The 16,031-nt window shown below is 41.6% G+C and overlaps 1 protein-coding gene across 4 annotated transcripts; it reads left to right on the forward strand.

The window, feature by feature from the left end:
- The first annotated feature begins 4,305 nt into the window (after positions 1–4,305).
- PTTG1 (PTTG1 regulator of sister chromatid separation, securin) lies at positions 4,306–11,935 on the forward strand. Of its 4 annotated transcripts, none has more exons than XM_055324787.1 (6): positions 4,306–4,382; positions 4,720–4,820; positions 5,187–5,371; positions 6,634–6,727; positions 10,724–10,882; positions 11,800–11,935. In XM_055324787.1, exons 2-6 carry the CDS (start codon positions 4,730–4,732, stop codon positions 11,874–11,876), a joined length of 606 nt encoding a protein of 201 aa, XP_055180762.1. In that variant the 5' UTR covers positions 4,306–4,382; positions 4,720–4,729; the 3' UTR covers positions 11,877–11,935. The 4 variants fall into 4 exon arrangements, with proteins under 4 accessions (XP_055180762.1, XP_055180765.1, XP_055180764.1 ...); XM_055324790.1 differs by having other exon boundaries at positions 5,190–5,371; XM_055324789.1 differs by having other exon boundaries at positions 4,312–4,382; positions 4,724–4,820.
- Positions 11,936–16,031: the final 4,096 nt, after the last annotated feature.

The following is a 16,031-nucleotide window of genomic DNA, read 5'->3' on the forward strand; positions in this document are numbered from 1 at the left end:
TAAAGTACGCCTATGAAGTAGGATTAGTTACTGGAAAATAAGCAGTAGTTCGTTCTTTCTTCTTTCTTTTCTTTTCTTTTTTTTTTTTTTTAAGATTTTATTGATTTATTTGAGAGAGTGTAGAGCGAGAGAAAGAGCATTCTACCTTAGAATATTTTCTTCTTGATGCCTTGCCCAGTGTCTAGCATTTAATCGACATTCAGTAAATATTTATTGAATGAATAAGAGAGAGAAAGAGCATGAGGGGACGGGGGTTCCATCCCAGGACTCCTGGATCATCTTCTGAGCTGAAGGCAGACGCTCAGCAGACTGAGCCACCCCTAAGCAGTAATTTTTGTAGTAGAATTTCTTCTGTTTTTTTCCTTCTTTGTGCTGTTGTCTTTTATTTTTCAAGGTAACATGTATTAGATTTGTTTGTTTTTAGACAGAGAGAGTGAGCAGGGGGAGAGGCAGGCGACAGGGAGAGAATTCTAAAGCAGATTTCTCACTTAGTGCAGAGCTGAATTCTGGGCTAGATCCCAGGCCCCGGAGATAATGATCTGAGTTGAAATTCAAGACTGGGTCGCTTAACCAACTGAGCCACCCAGGTGCCCCAGTATATATTGCTTTTAAAAGCAAAAGTGAGGGGTGCTTGGGTGGCTCAGTCAGTTAAGTGTCTGCTTTCAGCTCAGCTCATGATTCTGGAGTCCATGGATTGAGGCCCATGTCAGGCTCCCTGCTCTGTGGAGAGTCTGCTTCTCCCCCTCCTACCTCTTCCTCACTGCTCCATTTCTGTTCTTTGCTCACTCTCTGTCTCTGAAATAAATAAAATCTTTAAAAAAAGTAAAAGTGAAAATAGCTCACACCCATGCTTCATAAAACCCCCTCATAATCCATTTTTTTTCTTATTCAAAATTTACAGCCCCAAGAGTTTAGGAATTCAAACATTAATTTTGATTTTACAGGGCAACAGGTGAAGTCATAGAAAGGGTCAGAGAATAGCCTGAAAGTGAGTAGTCTCTGGATCACCTACACTTTGTTTTTGTTTTTATTTTTATTTTTTTTTAGTTTTGTTTTTTTTTTAATTTTTTTTTTATGACAGCCACAGAGAGAGAGAGAGAGAGAGAGAGAGAGAGAGAGAGAGAGAGAGAGGCAGAGACACAGGCAGAGGGAGAAGCAGGCTCCATGCACCGGGAGCCCGATGTGGGATTCGATCCCGGGTCTCCAGGATCGCGCCCCGGGCCAAAGGCAGGCGCCAAACCACTGCGCCACCCAGGGATCCCCACTTTGTTTTTATTTCTTTAAATAATTCCTGAAATTTGCTTGGAATTGTTGAGGCCTGTTTTAAAACCACCAGGCACAAGCCAGGGAACACATCTTCCAGACGAATCATATAATGTACTAGAAGAGAAGGAAGAATGCTTTGTAAGGTTTGGATTCCCCCTGGAGGACTCGGAGGAAAGTATAGGGAAGCACATGTTCAGTTCTCTAGATGGGTTGCTGTTTGTAAATCATGATTAGAATAAACGGGGATTGATTAGGATCTAGGTACTATTATAAGGTGAGGGTGGTTACTAATTGGGTAATCTAGTAATAGTAGGGAATAGTAAAGTGGGTTTGGGGCATCATTGGTGAGAAAACAAGAATTACTCAAAGGGGGTAGTTGGGGCACCTGGTGGCTCAGTGGTTGAGCCTCTGCCTTCGGCTCAGGTCGTGATCCCAGAGACATAGGCAGAGGGAGAAGCAGGCTTCTCGCGGGGGAAGTCTGATGCGGGGCATGATCCTCTGCCTATGTCTCTGCCTCTCTTTCTGTGTCTCTCATATATAAATAAATAAATTAAAATCTTTAAAAAAAGAAAAAGAGGAGGGGGCTATAGCATTTTACAGTTTCTACATGACCTTGAGAAACACAGTGCTTCCTGTTGTAAGGGGAAGACTTAACTGGGGGAGATACAAATCTTGCACTCAAAGACCTTGGGAGATAGAGAATCCCCACTTCCCAGCTGTAGGTGCTATACAGATTCGGTTCCAAAGTGAACACTTGTGTGCTGATGATGCAATATGGAGTTGAAACATTTAGAGGTAGATACAGGGAGAGAATAAGGAGAGGCGAGAGAATAAAAGAAAAAGAACAAGGAAGGGTCCATATGGGTGTGAATGGCTTTTTGTCCTCTTTACCTTCTTAGAATATTTTCTTCTTGATGCCTTGCCCAGTGTCTAGCATTTAATTGACATTCAGTAAATATTTATTGAATGAATTAATCATTCAGCCAATTTTGGTTCTGAAATGCCAGGGAAGAAGGGCCAATGAACTGACATATTGAGAACTGGATCAATGCCAGGTGTAGTGTTAAATCTTATGGGAAATAATGTAGGCTCAACTGCTCTCTCCCAACATACCTGCAAGTTAGAATGTATCTAGTGACCTGTGGGGAGTAGGGATTGGATGATATAGGCCAGTCTAGGTCTTTTGAATTTATTCCTTTACCTCGTGTTTGTTTAATCTATTTCCATTTGTTATAGAAATAGGAAAAGGTCATTAATTTTTCCAAGCACAATTTCTCCCCATATCTTGGAAATTGGAATTCCTTATCAATATTTTTATTATTCCTCAGATCTTTTTCCAACTCTGTGCCCTCTGCCACTGCGCTCTTCCAGGCAGCTGTGATGAATGTATTGTTAAGATGTTAGAGGTTTAAAATAAGTCCCATTAAATGACAGAATTTGAAAAGGAGCCTGAATTATGTACTCCTTAGGATCATCATTTTGTTCATAAGCCAGATTCTTATTTTTGATATTTTTTAAATTCAATTATAATTAACATAACGTGATATTAATTTTAGGTGTACAATGTAATGATTCAACAATTCTATACATTTCTCAGTGCTCATCACCATAAGTGTGCTCTTAATCCTCTTCATCTATTTCATCCAGCTTCCCACCCAACTCCCCTCTGGCGACCACTAGGTTATCTTCTTTTTAAAAAAAATTTATTTAAATTTAATTAATGAACATATAGTGTACTATTAGTTTCAGAGGTAGAATTTACTGATTCATCAGTTGCATATAACGCCCAGTGCTCATTACATCATGTGCCCTCCTTAATGCCCATCACCTAGTTACCCCATCCTCTCACCCCCCTTCCTCTCCAGTGACCCTCAGTTTGTTTCCTAGGATTAAGATTCTCTTATGGTTTGTCTCCTTCCCTGACTTCATCTTGTTTTATTTTTTCCTCTTTTCCTCTATGATCCTCTGTTTTGTTTCTTGAATTCCACATATGAGTGAGATCATATAATTGTCTTTCTCTGATTGACTTATTCCACTTGGCATAATATCCTCTAGTTCATCCACATTGTTGTGAATCATAAGTCATAGTCCTGATGCTATAATGAAAACAGCATCCTAGCCTGAAATATTGACGGTAGTTCAGCAATTAGGGAATAGTCCATCCATTCTTAATCACAAGCCCAACAGAATGACTCAAACATTACTGTTTGATCTGTTTGTATTTTACATCGCTTCTTAACTTTTAAAGATTTATCATTGAGGGTGAGAGCAGGCCCACGCGATGGGGGGAGGGGCAGAGGGAGAGAGAATTCTGAAGCAGGCTCCCCACTAAACATTTTTTTTTGGGGGGGGGGCACTTGATCCCAGGTCTTTTGGGTCACCTGATCTGAGACCCAGGTGTCCCATGCTTCCTAACTTTTAACCGTGCTCTGCTAGTATTCTTTAAAGGGAGTATGAGCTGTTTCAGTATCTGACTATATAAGCATTTTTTATATACCTAATTGAAATACAATTGTATGTATCCATAGTTCCTCAGTTATTTTTCCAATGGCTGCCAATGCCTTTCCTCCAGTTCTGCATCTTCTTTTTTATTTGATATGCCCTATTTATGCTTTGGAGAAATAGTTAATCGAAGACTTTGGGAAAATAGTTCTGTTGCCACTTTGCCTTGACTCAACCCCACCATCTTTTCATTTAAGAACTTCCTGGCCACGTGTCTCAGGAAAAACAACAACAACAACCACCCAAATTCTGTATCTTGATATCATAATAATCATTGACTTCCTGGAATTGAAGACCATGTTCACTCCCTTTCTATCTCTGTGAGTTGCTGGTTCAAAACACCTAGAAGTAAAGGGGTCAGCGGGTTTGGTTTTTTCCTTCCCGGGATGCGAGCTACAAACTTCCCGGGAGACGCTCTCCAGGCGGGGCCGCGGGAGCTCGGGCCCCTCCCATTGGTCCTTCCGGGAGCCTCGCCCCACCCCCCCGGCCCCGCCTCCTGGGAGGATGGACCAATAGGAGCGCGAGTTGTGGTTTAAACTCGGAGTCCCGCGAGGGGGCCGGAGGCTCGGTCTCGGAGGAGCTTGGCCGTGGGTCCGCACCGGGTGAACCGCGAGGTGGGTGGGGAGCGGCTGGGCGCGCGGGTCCCGCGAGGGGGGGCGGGGGTCGTCTGTAGCGCCGAGCCGGGGGGAGCCACGGCCTGGGACTGCGTGCGCGGCCCCGGCAGTTGGGTTCCGCCGAGTAGCAGGCCCTGTGCGCGCCGCAAACCGCCGACGCAGGCCTCCGGAGTTAGGAGCTGGGTTAAATGCCCGTCGGCTCCAGAACGGGCTTCGCCTGCTCCTCAGCTCCAGTGTTTGCGTGGACCTGCCCTGGGTGGAGTTTGCTCTGTGCCACCCCTTCCCTTCTCTCCCCCTCCCTAAGCCTCGGGGTCTGAGGTGCGTTTCACGCCCGCAGCTAGTCCAGAATGGCGACCCTGATCTTCGTTGATAAGGAGAACGGAGAACCAGGCCCCCGTGCGGCTCCCAAGGACGGGCTGAAGCTGGGGTCTCGGCCTCGTAAGTTCTTCCCTGGCTGCGGTGGAGCGCGGGTGTCGGGGTGCCGTGTCGGCCGTCGGCGGTGGGCGCGGCCCGTAGTTGCGGGAGGCGGTTAGCCGCTGGGTTGGCAACTGGAGTCTAGGATCACGGAATACTGCTGCTGCAAAGTGCTTGTTACGGGTCTGTTTTTCATGTCCAGCATCTTAGTTAAGGGAGTAGTTAAGAGGGCACAGAACTGAAGTCCTATTAGACATATGGCCATGCCACTGTCAGAAGTGGGGGATGAGAATGAGGCCAAGTCTATGTACACGGTCAGCCTTCAAATTGCACGGGTGTTTGTTCCCTGAATGATCTTATTTTCTTTTTTCTTTCTTTTTTTTTTTAAAGCAGTCCAGGCTTTAGATGGGAGATCTCAGGTTTCAACACCACGTGTAGGCAAAATGTTTGATGCTCAAGCAGCCTTACCTAAAGTTGCCAGAAAGGCCTTGGGAACTGTCAACAGAGCCACAGAAAATTCAGTGAAGACTAATGGACCTCTCAAACAGAAGCAGCCAACCTTCTCTGCCAAAAAAGTAAGTGTTGGCTGCAAAGTCACTGTTGAAACACTCTAGCACTCTTGACTCTTAAAAAATGACTATCGGCATCCTACTTTGCTTTCTGTCTTGGGAGTACAAGGAAATATAGGCTACCAAACATAGATTAGGAGGAGGGAATCATACTCCCTCTGGACTTCCTCTGTGCCCCAGGATCAGAAGTCTCAGAAGCAGCTGGTGAATGCTTTTGCCTCACCTGCCCTTAACTAGTGTGGAAGCAGATTCTTTGATAGTATCTACTTAGGGATACAGGAAGTACTGAGAGGGAGGATACTTTACCAGAGATCACGGAGCTAATATAGCTCAGGTGCTGCCATCTTCATCTCCTAGCGCAAGCACCAGGTACTCTACTTTGCAAGCATGTCGATGTTTGCATGTGTGTACCAGCTATAGGTCCATGCATCCCAGACTGAGGAGACTTTGCTGTGAAAGATGACTTCAGCATGTACATTAACATTTCATTTGAATGATTGTGTTATGTATTTAGAAAAAAGCCCTAGTACTTTATATCAAAATAGGACTCCTGTGCTTTAGGACAAGATGACATTTTTAAAAACTAAGTTGAGTAAAAGAGAAATGTTAAATTCGAGTATCGCAAGGCTGTGGAAAAAATGAGAATGCAACCCAGAACTGAAGTGTGGGAAACCCTATTTTCCTCTAGATTTGCATATGTGACATAAGGTTGAGTCAGGAATATGCCGGCTTCTGCTTTGGCCTACTATTGTAGATTGCCTATCTGCCAATTTTATTCCAGGGGATTATCTAGCCTTCTAACTTCCATGACTGTCTTGCTGACTCTTACTCAGCGTGTGAATTTCAACTTAATATTAACCAAGCAAATAATTAAGGGAACACTGATGGAGAAACATGGGTGGAAATCACATCCAAAAGCCAGAAATGGTTTCTAGAATTAGCTTTTATTTGAGTAACTCATGCCTGTTTTCTCTGACAGGTTGAATGATTGAGTTGATTAGCTCTGAATTAACTGCCGTCTTGGTGACTTAGGCTAAAAGGTGCTGATACTTAAATTTCAGACTTAACTCTTGAGCATGCTCCTAGAATTGCTTGCTGAAATATATTGGTATGTAATTATGAGAACTAAGGATTATGGTTTTTTAGAAGTCAGCATAAAATTGAAAAAATATGGTGAAGCAGTCACATGTCTTGAAGACTTATGATCTCTTGTACTAAACAGTTGACAAGTTTTTCACTTTCATTGATTCATATTTTTGTGGTTTTAGGTGACTGAGAAGACTGTCAAAGCAAAAAGCTCTGTTCCTGCCTCAGATGACACCTATCCAGAAATAGAAAAATTCTTTCCTTTCAATCCTTTAGGTAGTATTTTTTTTTTTTTTTTGGTATTACACAAAAATGCTTTAGCCTTGAGTTTCTTTTAGAATCCAATTCAGCTCTAATATGGATATGAATATGACCTATGACCTCTAACTGTAATAAGACAGCCTGAATCTGGGTTTCTCCGGACAAATGTACTTGGTGGATTTATTTGTAAGGAACATCATTTTGGCTCAGAAGGGACATTGGTGCAAAGATGTGGAGGACGATGTTCCTGACCTTAAAAACTTACTACTAAGGAAGATAAGATGTGTTCCCTAACATTGAACAAGTCTAGAGTGGACAGTGTTCTTAGCAAGACTTTTGGAAAGTGAGTTTTATGTCAAGTTGAACAATGAGAAAATCCACGTAGTCTGTTATGATGTATGCATTTTTATTCTTTCAACCTGCTGCATGTACCCAAAGTATTTTCTGTTAATAGAACTACCTTTTCAAGCTTTGATTTATTTCCATATGAGGAGAGGCTACTGTATCCAGGTTCTGGATGCAGTGGTTAATGACAGGCTCCACCCTAAGAGAGCCCAAGATTTTTTTTTTTTATAAAGATTTTATTTATTTATTCATGAGAGATAGGCAGAGACACAGGCAGAGGGAGAAGCAGGCTCCATGCAGGGAGCCCGACATGGGACTCAATCCCAGGGCTCCAGGATCACACCCCAGGCTGAAGGCAGCGCTAAACCGCTGAGCCACTGGGGATGCCCAGGAGCCCAAAATTTGGAGGGAAAGTCAAACATTGAACAAATCCTCTCACTCTAAATGTCAGAAGGAGAAAAACAGGCCCACCAGGGGGAACTGAACCTCCCCTGGAAGAGCAGGAAGTTTTCTCGGGAAGTGACATGGAAGTGGAGCTTTAAAGGACATCAAAGGAGAGCCAGACAAGGGAGGGGAAGGGCAAGGCAAGAGTACCGCATGTCTGTGTGTGCAGCGATCTGGGGGTAGAGCAAAGGCCTGTACTGGTTCTGGGACAAAGAAAGAGGAAAGGATAGCACAGGTGAGACTGGGGGCAGATCACACAAGGCCTTATTGGTTTCTGAGCTGGCATTTTTGCCCTTTCATCCTAAGGGCATTTAGGCATTCTGTGCATCCAAGTTGTCTCTGGCTTTTATATAATACAATTCTGCAGTTGGTATTCTTGAAATTGTTAGTTTGTGAGGATAGCTGGAGTTGCTGAGTCTCAGAGAGTATGTGATTAAGATTTGATAAAATAGTGTTTCCATACTAACGATTACGATTCAGCTGTGAAGGAAAATGAGGTAGATTTATGCGTATTGATCAGGAAGGAGGACTGCAATATGCTGTGTTTGAGGAAAACAATACTGCCAGGTTGCCCTCCAAAATAGCATAAATTCCTGAATCTACCTACAGTGGTTGAAGATGCCTGCTTCACCTCTAATCTCTCACAGCAGATGTTTCAAAAACCCTTATCAAAAAGGCAATGGGTATCATTGTTTTAAATTGGAGTGTGTGTATGTGTATTGAGCATATTTGAGTATTGGCCTTCTATAGTGGGTTTTTTTTTTAAACTTCCTGTTGGTATCCTTGTTTTTCTTTAATAGGTCTTTCTTTCCTTTTCCTTAATAGCTTTTGTGCATAAAGGAAATGAACTATTATGTTGCAGACTTTTTTCCTCTGAAGTCTTCTGTTTATGGTTTCTTTTATAATCCAGTGGTTTTAAGTAGACACCTATCACCCAATTCTTTTAAGTTCTGGGTTTTAGCAGGCTTGAAAACAGAGTAGTTCCTAGTATTTAGGCTTTAGAGAACTTTCACATTTCAGAAAAGGATGGTTCTCTTTCCTTTTTTTTTTTTTAAGATTTTATTTGACGCACAAATAGGCAGAATGGCAGGCAGAAAGAGGGAGACAGAGAAGCAGGCTCTCTGCTGAGATGTGGGGCTCAATCCCAGGACCCTAGAATCATGCCCTGAGCTGAGGGCAGACGCTTAACCAACTGATACACCCAGGTGCCCCTCATCTTTGTTCTTTTGAGGAAAGGCTACACCCCTTGAAAAAAGACTCAATATTCTTGTTAATAGTCAAGAAAAATCTGTTGTATTTTCTTTTTAAATTAAAAAAAATTTTTTTTTAAAAAAGTAATCTCTCTGGCTGATGTAAGGTTTGAACTCATGACTCTGAGATCAAGAATCTCCTGCTCTACCAACTGAGTCAGGCAGCTGCCCCAAGAAAAATCTATTTTAAATAATTCTAAGAAGCAAGGCACTTGGATTATAAGGAGGACTGTTACTTAACCCAGTAGTTCTCAAATTTGTTTTAGGACTTTTACAACTTTTTTTTTTTTTTTTTTTTTAAAGATTTTATTTACTTATTCATGAGAGACACACACAGGCAGAGGGAGAAACAGGCTCCATGCAGGAAGCCCATCGTGGTCCTGATCCCGGGTCCCCAGGATCAGGCCCCGGGGCTGAAGGCGGTGCTAAACTGCTGAGCCACCCGGGCTGCCTGACTTTTACAACTCTTAAAAGTTAGTGAAGACCCCAGAGAACTTTTGTTTGTGTGTTATCAATTCTAATTCTTAATGCAGGAAATCTAAGTAAAAATAAATTCCTGGGGGGAAAAAAAACCCTCCATTATATTAATGTAAGTAACTTCTTTTAACATAATATAACTTTCCTAAAACATTCAGGAGAATGGCATGATTTTTGTATTTTTGAAAATGTGCTTAATTTGACTTAAAACAGTTGGGGCACCTAGGTGGCTGGGTTAAGCACCTGTCTTCAGCTCAGGTCATGATCCCAGGACCCTGGGATCCTATCTAGCATTGGGCTTCCTGCTCAGCAGGGAGTCTACTTCTTCCTCTGCTCCTCCTCCTCTGGTGTGTGCACTCTTTCTCTCTCTCAAAAAATAAATAAAATTTTAATACCTGGATTCTCCTGATTTCTGCATTCAACTTGTTGTATCTCTTGTTTTGGTTGAAGTACATGAAAAAAATCTGGCCTCATGCAGATGCGTGGTTAAGAAAGTGAGGAACATTTCAATAGTCTTTTCAGATAAGTGTGGAGAGTTTTCTTTCCTACCACACTAAAATTCAACAAGTGGCAGTTTCCAAATGTATGGTTGTGATGTGTAATCTGAAACCCTATCAGTGAACATTTTATACTGACCATAAAATCCACTGGGCTCTTCTGCAGTTTGAAAATCTTTTATTTTTGCATTTATCACAAATTGATCATTTAGAAATAATGATTCACTGGGAAATGTAGATTATCCAAATGTTGAAGGGTTTCATGATGCAATATCAAACACACATTCATTAATGTCACCACTGATCTCTTCAGAAAAATATTAGGAAATTGACAAGCTAATGATAAGCTTTCCAAAGTTCTAGTGTTTTTTTTTTTTCCCCTTGAGATTGTGTATATTATCATTGGCAATAAATACTGTTTCTTGAAATGATAGACTTCTTTTATTTTTCTGAGAAAATGTGTTACAAATACCCAAGTCTGAGTAACCAGTTTGTCTTTCCATTATTTCAACTAAATAGTATTACAGGGAAAAGGCCTCTAGTTTAGCTTGCAAACCAAATAATTGTACAGATCTTTTTTCTTTGACCTCACTTCGGTATGCAACAGAAGTACTTTATGGTATACTTCTGTCATCATACAGAATACTAAAAAGACATGTTCTTCAGGGTTGAGAGCTAATAAAATTAATACTTTTTATTGTAGATGATAAAGTGATATGTGAAGCTGGCAATTTTTTACTGCAAGTGAATGGTTTTGAGGAATATAGTGACTATAAAATATAGTTTATTGCCACTTCTTGATTTGTGCTAAAGCACAGCAATTCCATCTATCATTGCTTTTGTCCCGTCATTGAAAGTGTCAACACAGCAGAAGGTGTTGAAGTTATTAAGAACATAGTTTGACCTCCTGGGCCCACTGTAAGGGTCTCAGATCCCCGTGGGGCTACTGACCACTCTGAGAAGCATTGCCCTGATAAATTGCTTTGTCTTGATGGCAGATTTTGAGAGTTTTGACCTGCCTGAAGAGCACCAGATTGCACACCTCCCCTTGAATGGAGTGCCTCTCATGATCCTTGATGAGGAGAGGGAACTTGAAAAGCTGTTGCACCTGGGCCCCCCTTCACCCCTGAAGATGCCTTCTCTATCCTGGGAGTCTAGTAAGTGAGCAAGTGCCCTTTTAGAAGGGCTGTGAATTATTTGTGTTCTGATGCTGCCGTTATTGTGGGGGCAGAATTGTATGGAAGGTTAGCCTACAAGTGATTTCTATTTCTAACTAAAGAGATAAGGTTTCAGAGTAATGAAACCTCTCATTTGGTAGTTTTTCAGTCCCAAGTGCTCAAGTAAAATTAAATCATTCTGGAATCTGGACAGTTCTGTTTATAATTTATTTTTAAAGATTTTATTTATTCTTGAGCAACACAGAGAAAGAGGCAGAGCCCTAGGCAGAGGGAGAAGAAGGCTTGATCCCAGGACTCCAGGATCACGACCTGAGCCAAAGGCAGATGCTCAACCACTGAGCCACCCAGGTGCCCCTGCGCAGTTTTAGATACAGAAAATAATATTAAATTTAGCGTAAAGCTTCTTGGGTTATAACTTGAGGTGTAATAAACTTGTTTGGAATGAGATTTCCAAGTTCTATCCACAGCTAATCTAGGATCAGGACACTTGAGCGCAATAGCACAGAATTGGCAAAACCTTCTTACTGCCAAGGTTTGAGGCCTGTACTCTGTTCAAGCTGGTGGTCAAAAGCTATCATCAGTATGTTTTCTATTTGTTCTGATGGGATAACATAAATGCTTTCATAAATTACATTAGTGATATTGTTGGCTCCTATGTGGGTCTCTAAGAATAAGAGTTTCAGGTATGTCTTAAGGTTATTTCCTAATGAAGGTGAGTTCTGGTATCTTAGCCACATTTCAAGAAGTAAGTGTGTGTGTGTTTAGCTGGGGGTGGGGTAGGGATTCATTAGACAAAGGGGAAAATAAGAATTTATGAGTAAAACTGACAACCAATGTCTGTGTTGAGATGGACTAAAGCGTTTGCAGATATTGAGTAAGAAATTCCTGTCTTCTAGATCTGTTGCAGTCTCCCAGCGTTCTGTCGACCTTGGATGTTGAATTGCCACCTGTTTGCTATGACTTAGATGTTTAAATTTCTTAGCACTTAATAGTTTGTGTACTTTGTATTAATAAAGCAATTCTTTAACAGACCTTTCCTAATATTGCGGTTGGTATTCTTTGGCATTTGCTTAAAACGGTGTGAAAATCAGTGTAAGTGTTTGACAGGGGTCTAAAATCTGACAATACAAGTATATTAGATTTGAAAAACTCACCTTAGAACCCTTTGGTTTGTCTTTAACAGCTTATTTTAGATACTGCCACTGTTTTCCCTGAAACTTACACTCCTAAATGTGTACTCTGCTGCCTTTCTGTGGCCATTAACTAGTGACAGTTATTAGATCTCTTAATTAGAAGAGCCACTTCCAGCTCATTAAATATCTATTGCTAAGCATTCTTTATTGCTGGTTCTATTTGGTTTCTAATGACTTTAATACTCACTATTCAGTAATCAGAATTTGAAAGGCTCTAAATCTTCTAAGAACTCTGTCCCTGGGATCTTCAATTAGGTTCTTCAAAGATTGCAGCAGATAATTTACAGATAGTGATATACACTCTTCACCTATAGGAAACACTAGTTACTTACACTGTATTTGGACTGGTTTTAAGTATTGTTATTGTGTTTCATGTTTATGACCCTATTTTTCAGGAGAGGACAGTGAAGCTCAGAAATTCATTGATATGCAAAGACATGAAGTGCTCTTACTTCGATTCCAAATCTGGGATTATAATCAAAATATCAGAGACTGTAAATGTTTGCTCATGGATTTTATTTTTTGGAGGAATGGGATGGAGGATATTAAAAAAAAAAAAGTTATTGCCACCATTTGAAATCCCAAAGTTTCATAGACCTGGTTTTGGAGCTTCTCTTGGAAAAGCAGATCTGGCAATAGTTGCCCCTTGTTTGGAACACTTGGACTGGCATTGGAGTGCTGGCTGCCTTTTAGGTGGAGTTTGGGCTTTCTGTCCTACAGACCCTTAATGAAATGACCCAAAGGGTTAACTGAAGTATTCCTTCTATGGTCTCTTCTTGCTCCAGTTTAATTGCATTCCTTTTACTTGCATGGGCCATGAAATCGATTGAATAGATCCTTGCTTAATACCAACCTATGTAGGAAGACTCTCCCCTGAAAGGTTTGTAGCATTTGTAGTCAGAATTCGAGCCCTTTTCCATCATTATTGCAGTTGGTATTGTTTGGAATTTGCTTGAAACTGAAAACCAGTGGAAGTGTTTAATAGACAAAGGTCAGTAATTTTTTTTTTTTTTTTTTTAAGATTTTATTTATTAGAGCATGCAAGACAGAGGGAGAACGCAAGCAGGGGGTTGGGGAGTGAGGCAGAGTGAGAGGGAGAAACAGATTCCCTGCTGAGCAGGGAGCCCAATGTGGGGCTGGAATCCAGGATCCCAGGATCCTAAAATCATGACCTGAGCTAAAGGCAAACGCTTACCAACTGAGCCACCCAGGTGCCCCAGTAGAAAGACTTTTAAAATCTTAATAAAATCAGACTATTAATGGGACACTTGGTTCTAAGGAAGAGTATTAAATTGAGCATCCTCAGGTATAGCAGGCCTGTGTGAAAAGCAAAGCATGATTAAGTGGTTTTCATACTCTATAATTTAGAAGCTTTGGAAAGGGATCTCTTGTGGAGGGAACAAAGGACTGAGAACACGGCCACTAGTCAGTCCTTTACCAGCTAGTTAACTGTCCTTGGGTAGCTCAGTCTGTCTGACTCTTAGTTTAGGCTCAGGTCATGATCTCCGGGTCCTGGGATCTAGCCCCATGTTGGGCTCCATGCTCAGCACGGAGTCTGCTTGTCCCTCTCCCTCCCCCTCTGCTCCTCTTCCCTTGTGCACATGCATGCATGCACATGCGCTCTCTCTCAAATTAGTAAAATCTTAAAAATACAAAGTGCTTAATGTTGGTTGAGCCTTTGAGAACTTTTAAACAGATGCTTCCCCATTAATATTTTTATTTTGTGGAGATTGCTATTTGTATACATTTTACTAAGTGTAATGTTTGGCTTCATTGCTTGAAAAAGCTTATGAGAAGTCCTGTTTGCAATTCCAGTCTGTCCCATCAATAACGCTCTTAAGATTAAAGTTATTCTTTTCAAGGTGGAGAGTTGCACTACACTGGACCTTAAGGGTGCCCTGATCTATGTAGGGTTAACCCATAGGGTTAATCCTCCACTGGCATTTTTCAGGCTTCAAATTTGATTAACCTTCTAATAGGAACACAAAGCTTTTAAAATACATTAATATTCTCTGTCAGACCAATTCTCAACAATAGTACCAAGTCACAAAAGGGTCAGTACAACCATGGGAATTCCTAAGTTGACTTTGTCCTTTCCATTAGTTTCACCCATCATTTACTCAGGGCCCCCTGTGCTAGGAACCATAGCTGCCAAGGTTAAGTAACACATTTGTCCTTGCTCCAGGGCCTGCTGTCAGTAGGCGAGATGGGTGGGAAATGCCCTCAGGGTACAGGATAAGGAATCCCAGGGTGGGGAAGAACCAGTGGCTGGGGAGTACCTTCCAGTCCAGTTTAGGGAAGGGCAGGGGTGGCTTCCTGAGGAATGTATGGATGGACACTTGATAGAAGTGTTCTCAGCTGAGGGAATGGCTTATGCAAATGCCAGGAGGCAAGAGGTGCAGCTCATTGAATGAAAACTGGAACACCTTCCTTCCTCCTGCCCTCCCCCCTCCCCCGCGCCGCCTTTTTTTTCTTTTTTTTTTTTCCCCCCCCCCCCGCCTTTTTTTTTCTTTTCTACTTCAGGTTTGGGCAAGGAGTGTGGTTGGTAATAAAGGAGTCTGGAGAGTTAGGTAGCAGCAGCATAGCTTTGTAAACTATGGCAGGGGGTTTAGTGTCTGTCCAAGGGCTGTTAGGTACCAGGGAAAGGTTTTAAGGAGGGAAATGACAGGGTCAGGTTTGTTTCAGAACCTCACTCTGGAGGCAGGGAGACCAATCTGGAGTCTGCTGTAGATGATGATGATGAAGTGACCTTGAAGAGGTGACCATGGAGGGAAGTAGGGCTTCAGGAGGGATCCAGGAGTTGGACTTGGCAGCAGATGGTGCAGAGATGGCACTGGAAAGAGTCAACAATGCATGGGAACACCCCTCCCATGAGTGGCCCCGGTTACGTTTACAAGGATGTTTGTGGCTGCATAGTTTATAATGGGAAGATATGATGCAGAGGTACGTTGGAATGAAATGTATTCATTACAAAAGATCTATATATGTGGACATGGAAAGTTAACCATGGAACTTTTTCAGTTTCAAAAGTGGGTTATAGAACAGCATTTAGGATCACTTTTATTTAAATACATATGAGACAGAAACGCATAGTGACAAGTAAAAAAGTGAGATGGTGACTCAGCAACTTATTCTATGACCTTGGGCATGTCCTTTAACCTCCCCGAACTTTCCGTTCTTTCATTCATGAGACCAATGATAGAATTTATCTTGAAAGCTTGTTAGGATATGTGAGCTAATGCACAAACATTCAAAATGTGCTTGACTGGTAGTAAGCCTTTTAGTGACTATTATGGTTAGATTTATTTGTGAGTATAAAACTATCCATAAAGTCATCCATTAATGCCTTACTGGAGTTATCTTGTGCGTGCATATGGGAGACTAGCATAGTTTAAACTTACAATATATATATATATATTATACACATATATTTATGTATATGTATATATATATGTATATATATACACACACACACACATATATATATTAAATAGGATTAAACTATTTAAAGAAAGAGAAAATGCTCCTCTCTGAGGCTGGAAAGATTGAGGTAATCCTTTAAAAAAAGAAAAGCGTATATTCCATTTGTCTTTGTAACAGTCAAATGAATCCCTGTGTTCTTGCCCACAGGCTTCATCATGGGGTTGGGGACACCAGGTTTGAGCCTTCCCTTGAGTCGCTAAGTTTCTGGGATGCCTGAACACCCACTTTGTGTTGGGTTGGGGCTCATGGAGCTGATTCTGAAACGGATCGAAAAGAGGCTGGGGTAGGATATGGTGCTTTAGTATTGGTGCCTTAAGAAAGCTGAAGACCATTCCTGGGCCAAGCATCCAGTGGGGTCAGTTGGCATTAACTGATTCAGGATCAACCAACTGTGTGTGTTGACCTGGGCATGCAACATTGCCAGGCAGTTTTACACTAATATTCTCCTGTGT

This window comes from Nyctereutes procyonoides, unplaced genomic scaffold (assembly GCF_905146905.1).
Source record: "Nyctereutes procyonoides isolate TBG_1078 unplaced genomic scaffold, NYPRO_anot_genome, whole genome shotgun sequence".
Lineage (NCBI taxonomy): Eukaryota > Metazoa > Chordata > Mammalia > Carnivora > Canidae > Nyctereutes > Nyctereutes procyonoides.

What these genes read in the sequence shown, in the direction of transcription:
- PTTG1 (XM_055324787.1), top strand. Translation starts at nt 4,730, where the DNA reads ATGGCGACCCTGATCTTCGTTGATAAGGAGAACGGAGAACCAGGCCCC. An exon ending in GAAGCTGGGGTCTCGGCCTC is followed by an intron (nt 4,821 to 5,186) that starts GTAAGTTCTTCC and finishes TTTTTTTTAAAG; the next exon opens with CAGTCCAGGCTTTAGATGGG. An exon ending in CAACCTTCTCTGCCAAAAAA is followed by an intron (nt 5,372 to 6,633) that starts GTAAGTGTTGGC and finishes TTGTGGTTTTAG; the next exon opens with GTGACTGAGAAGACTGTCAA.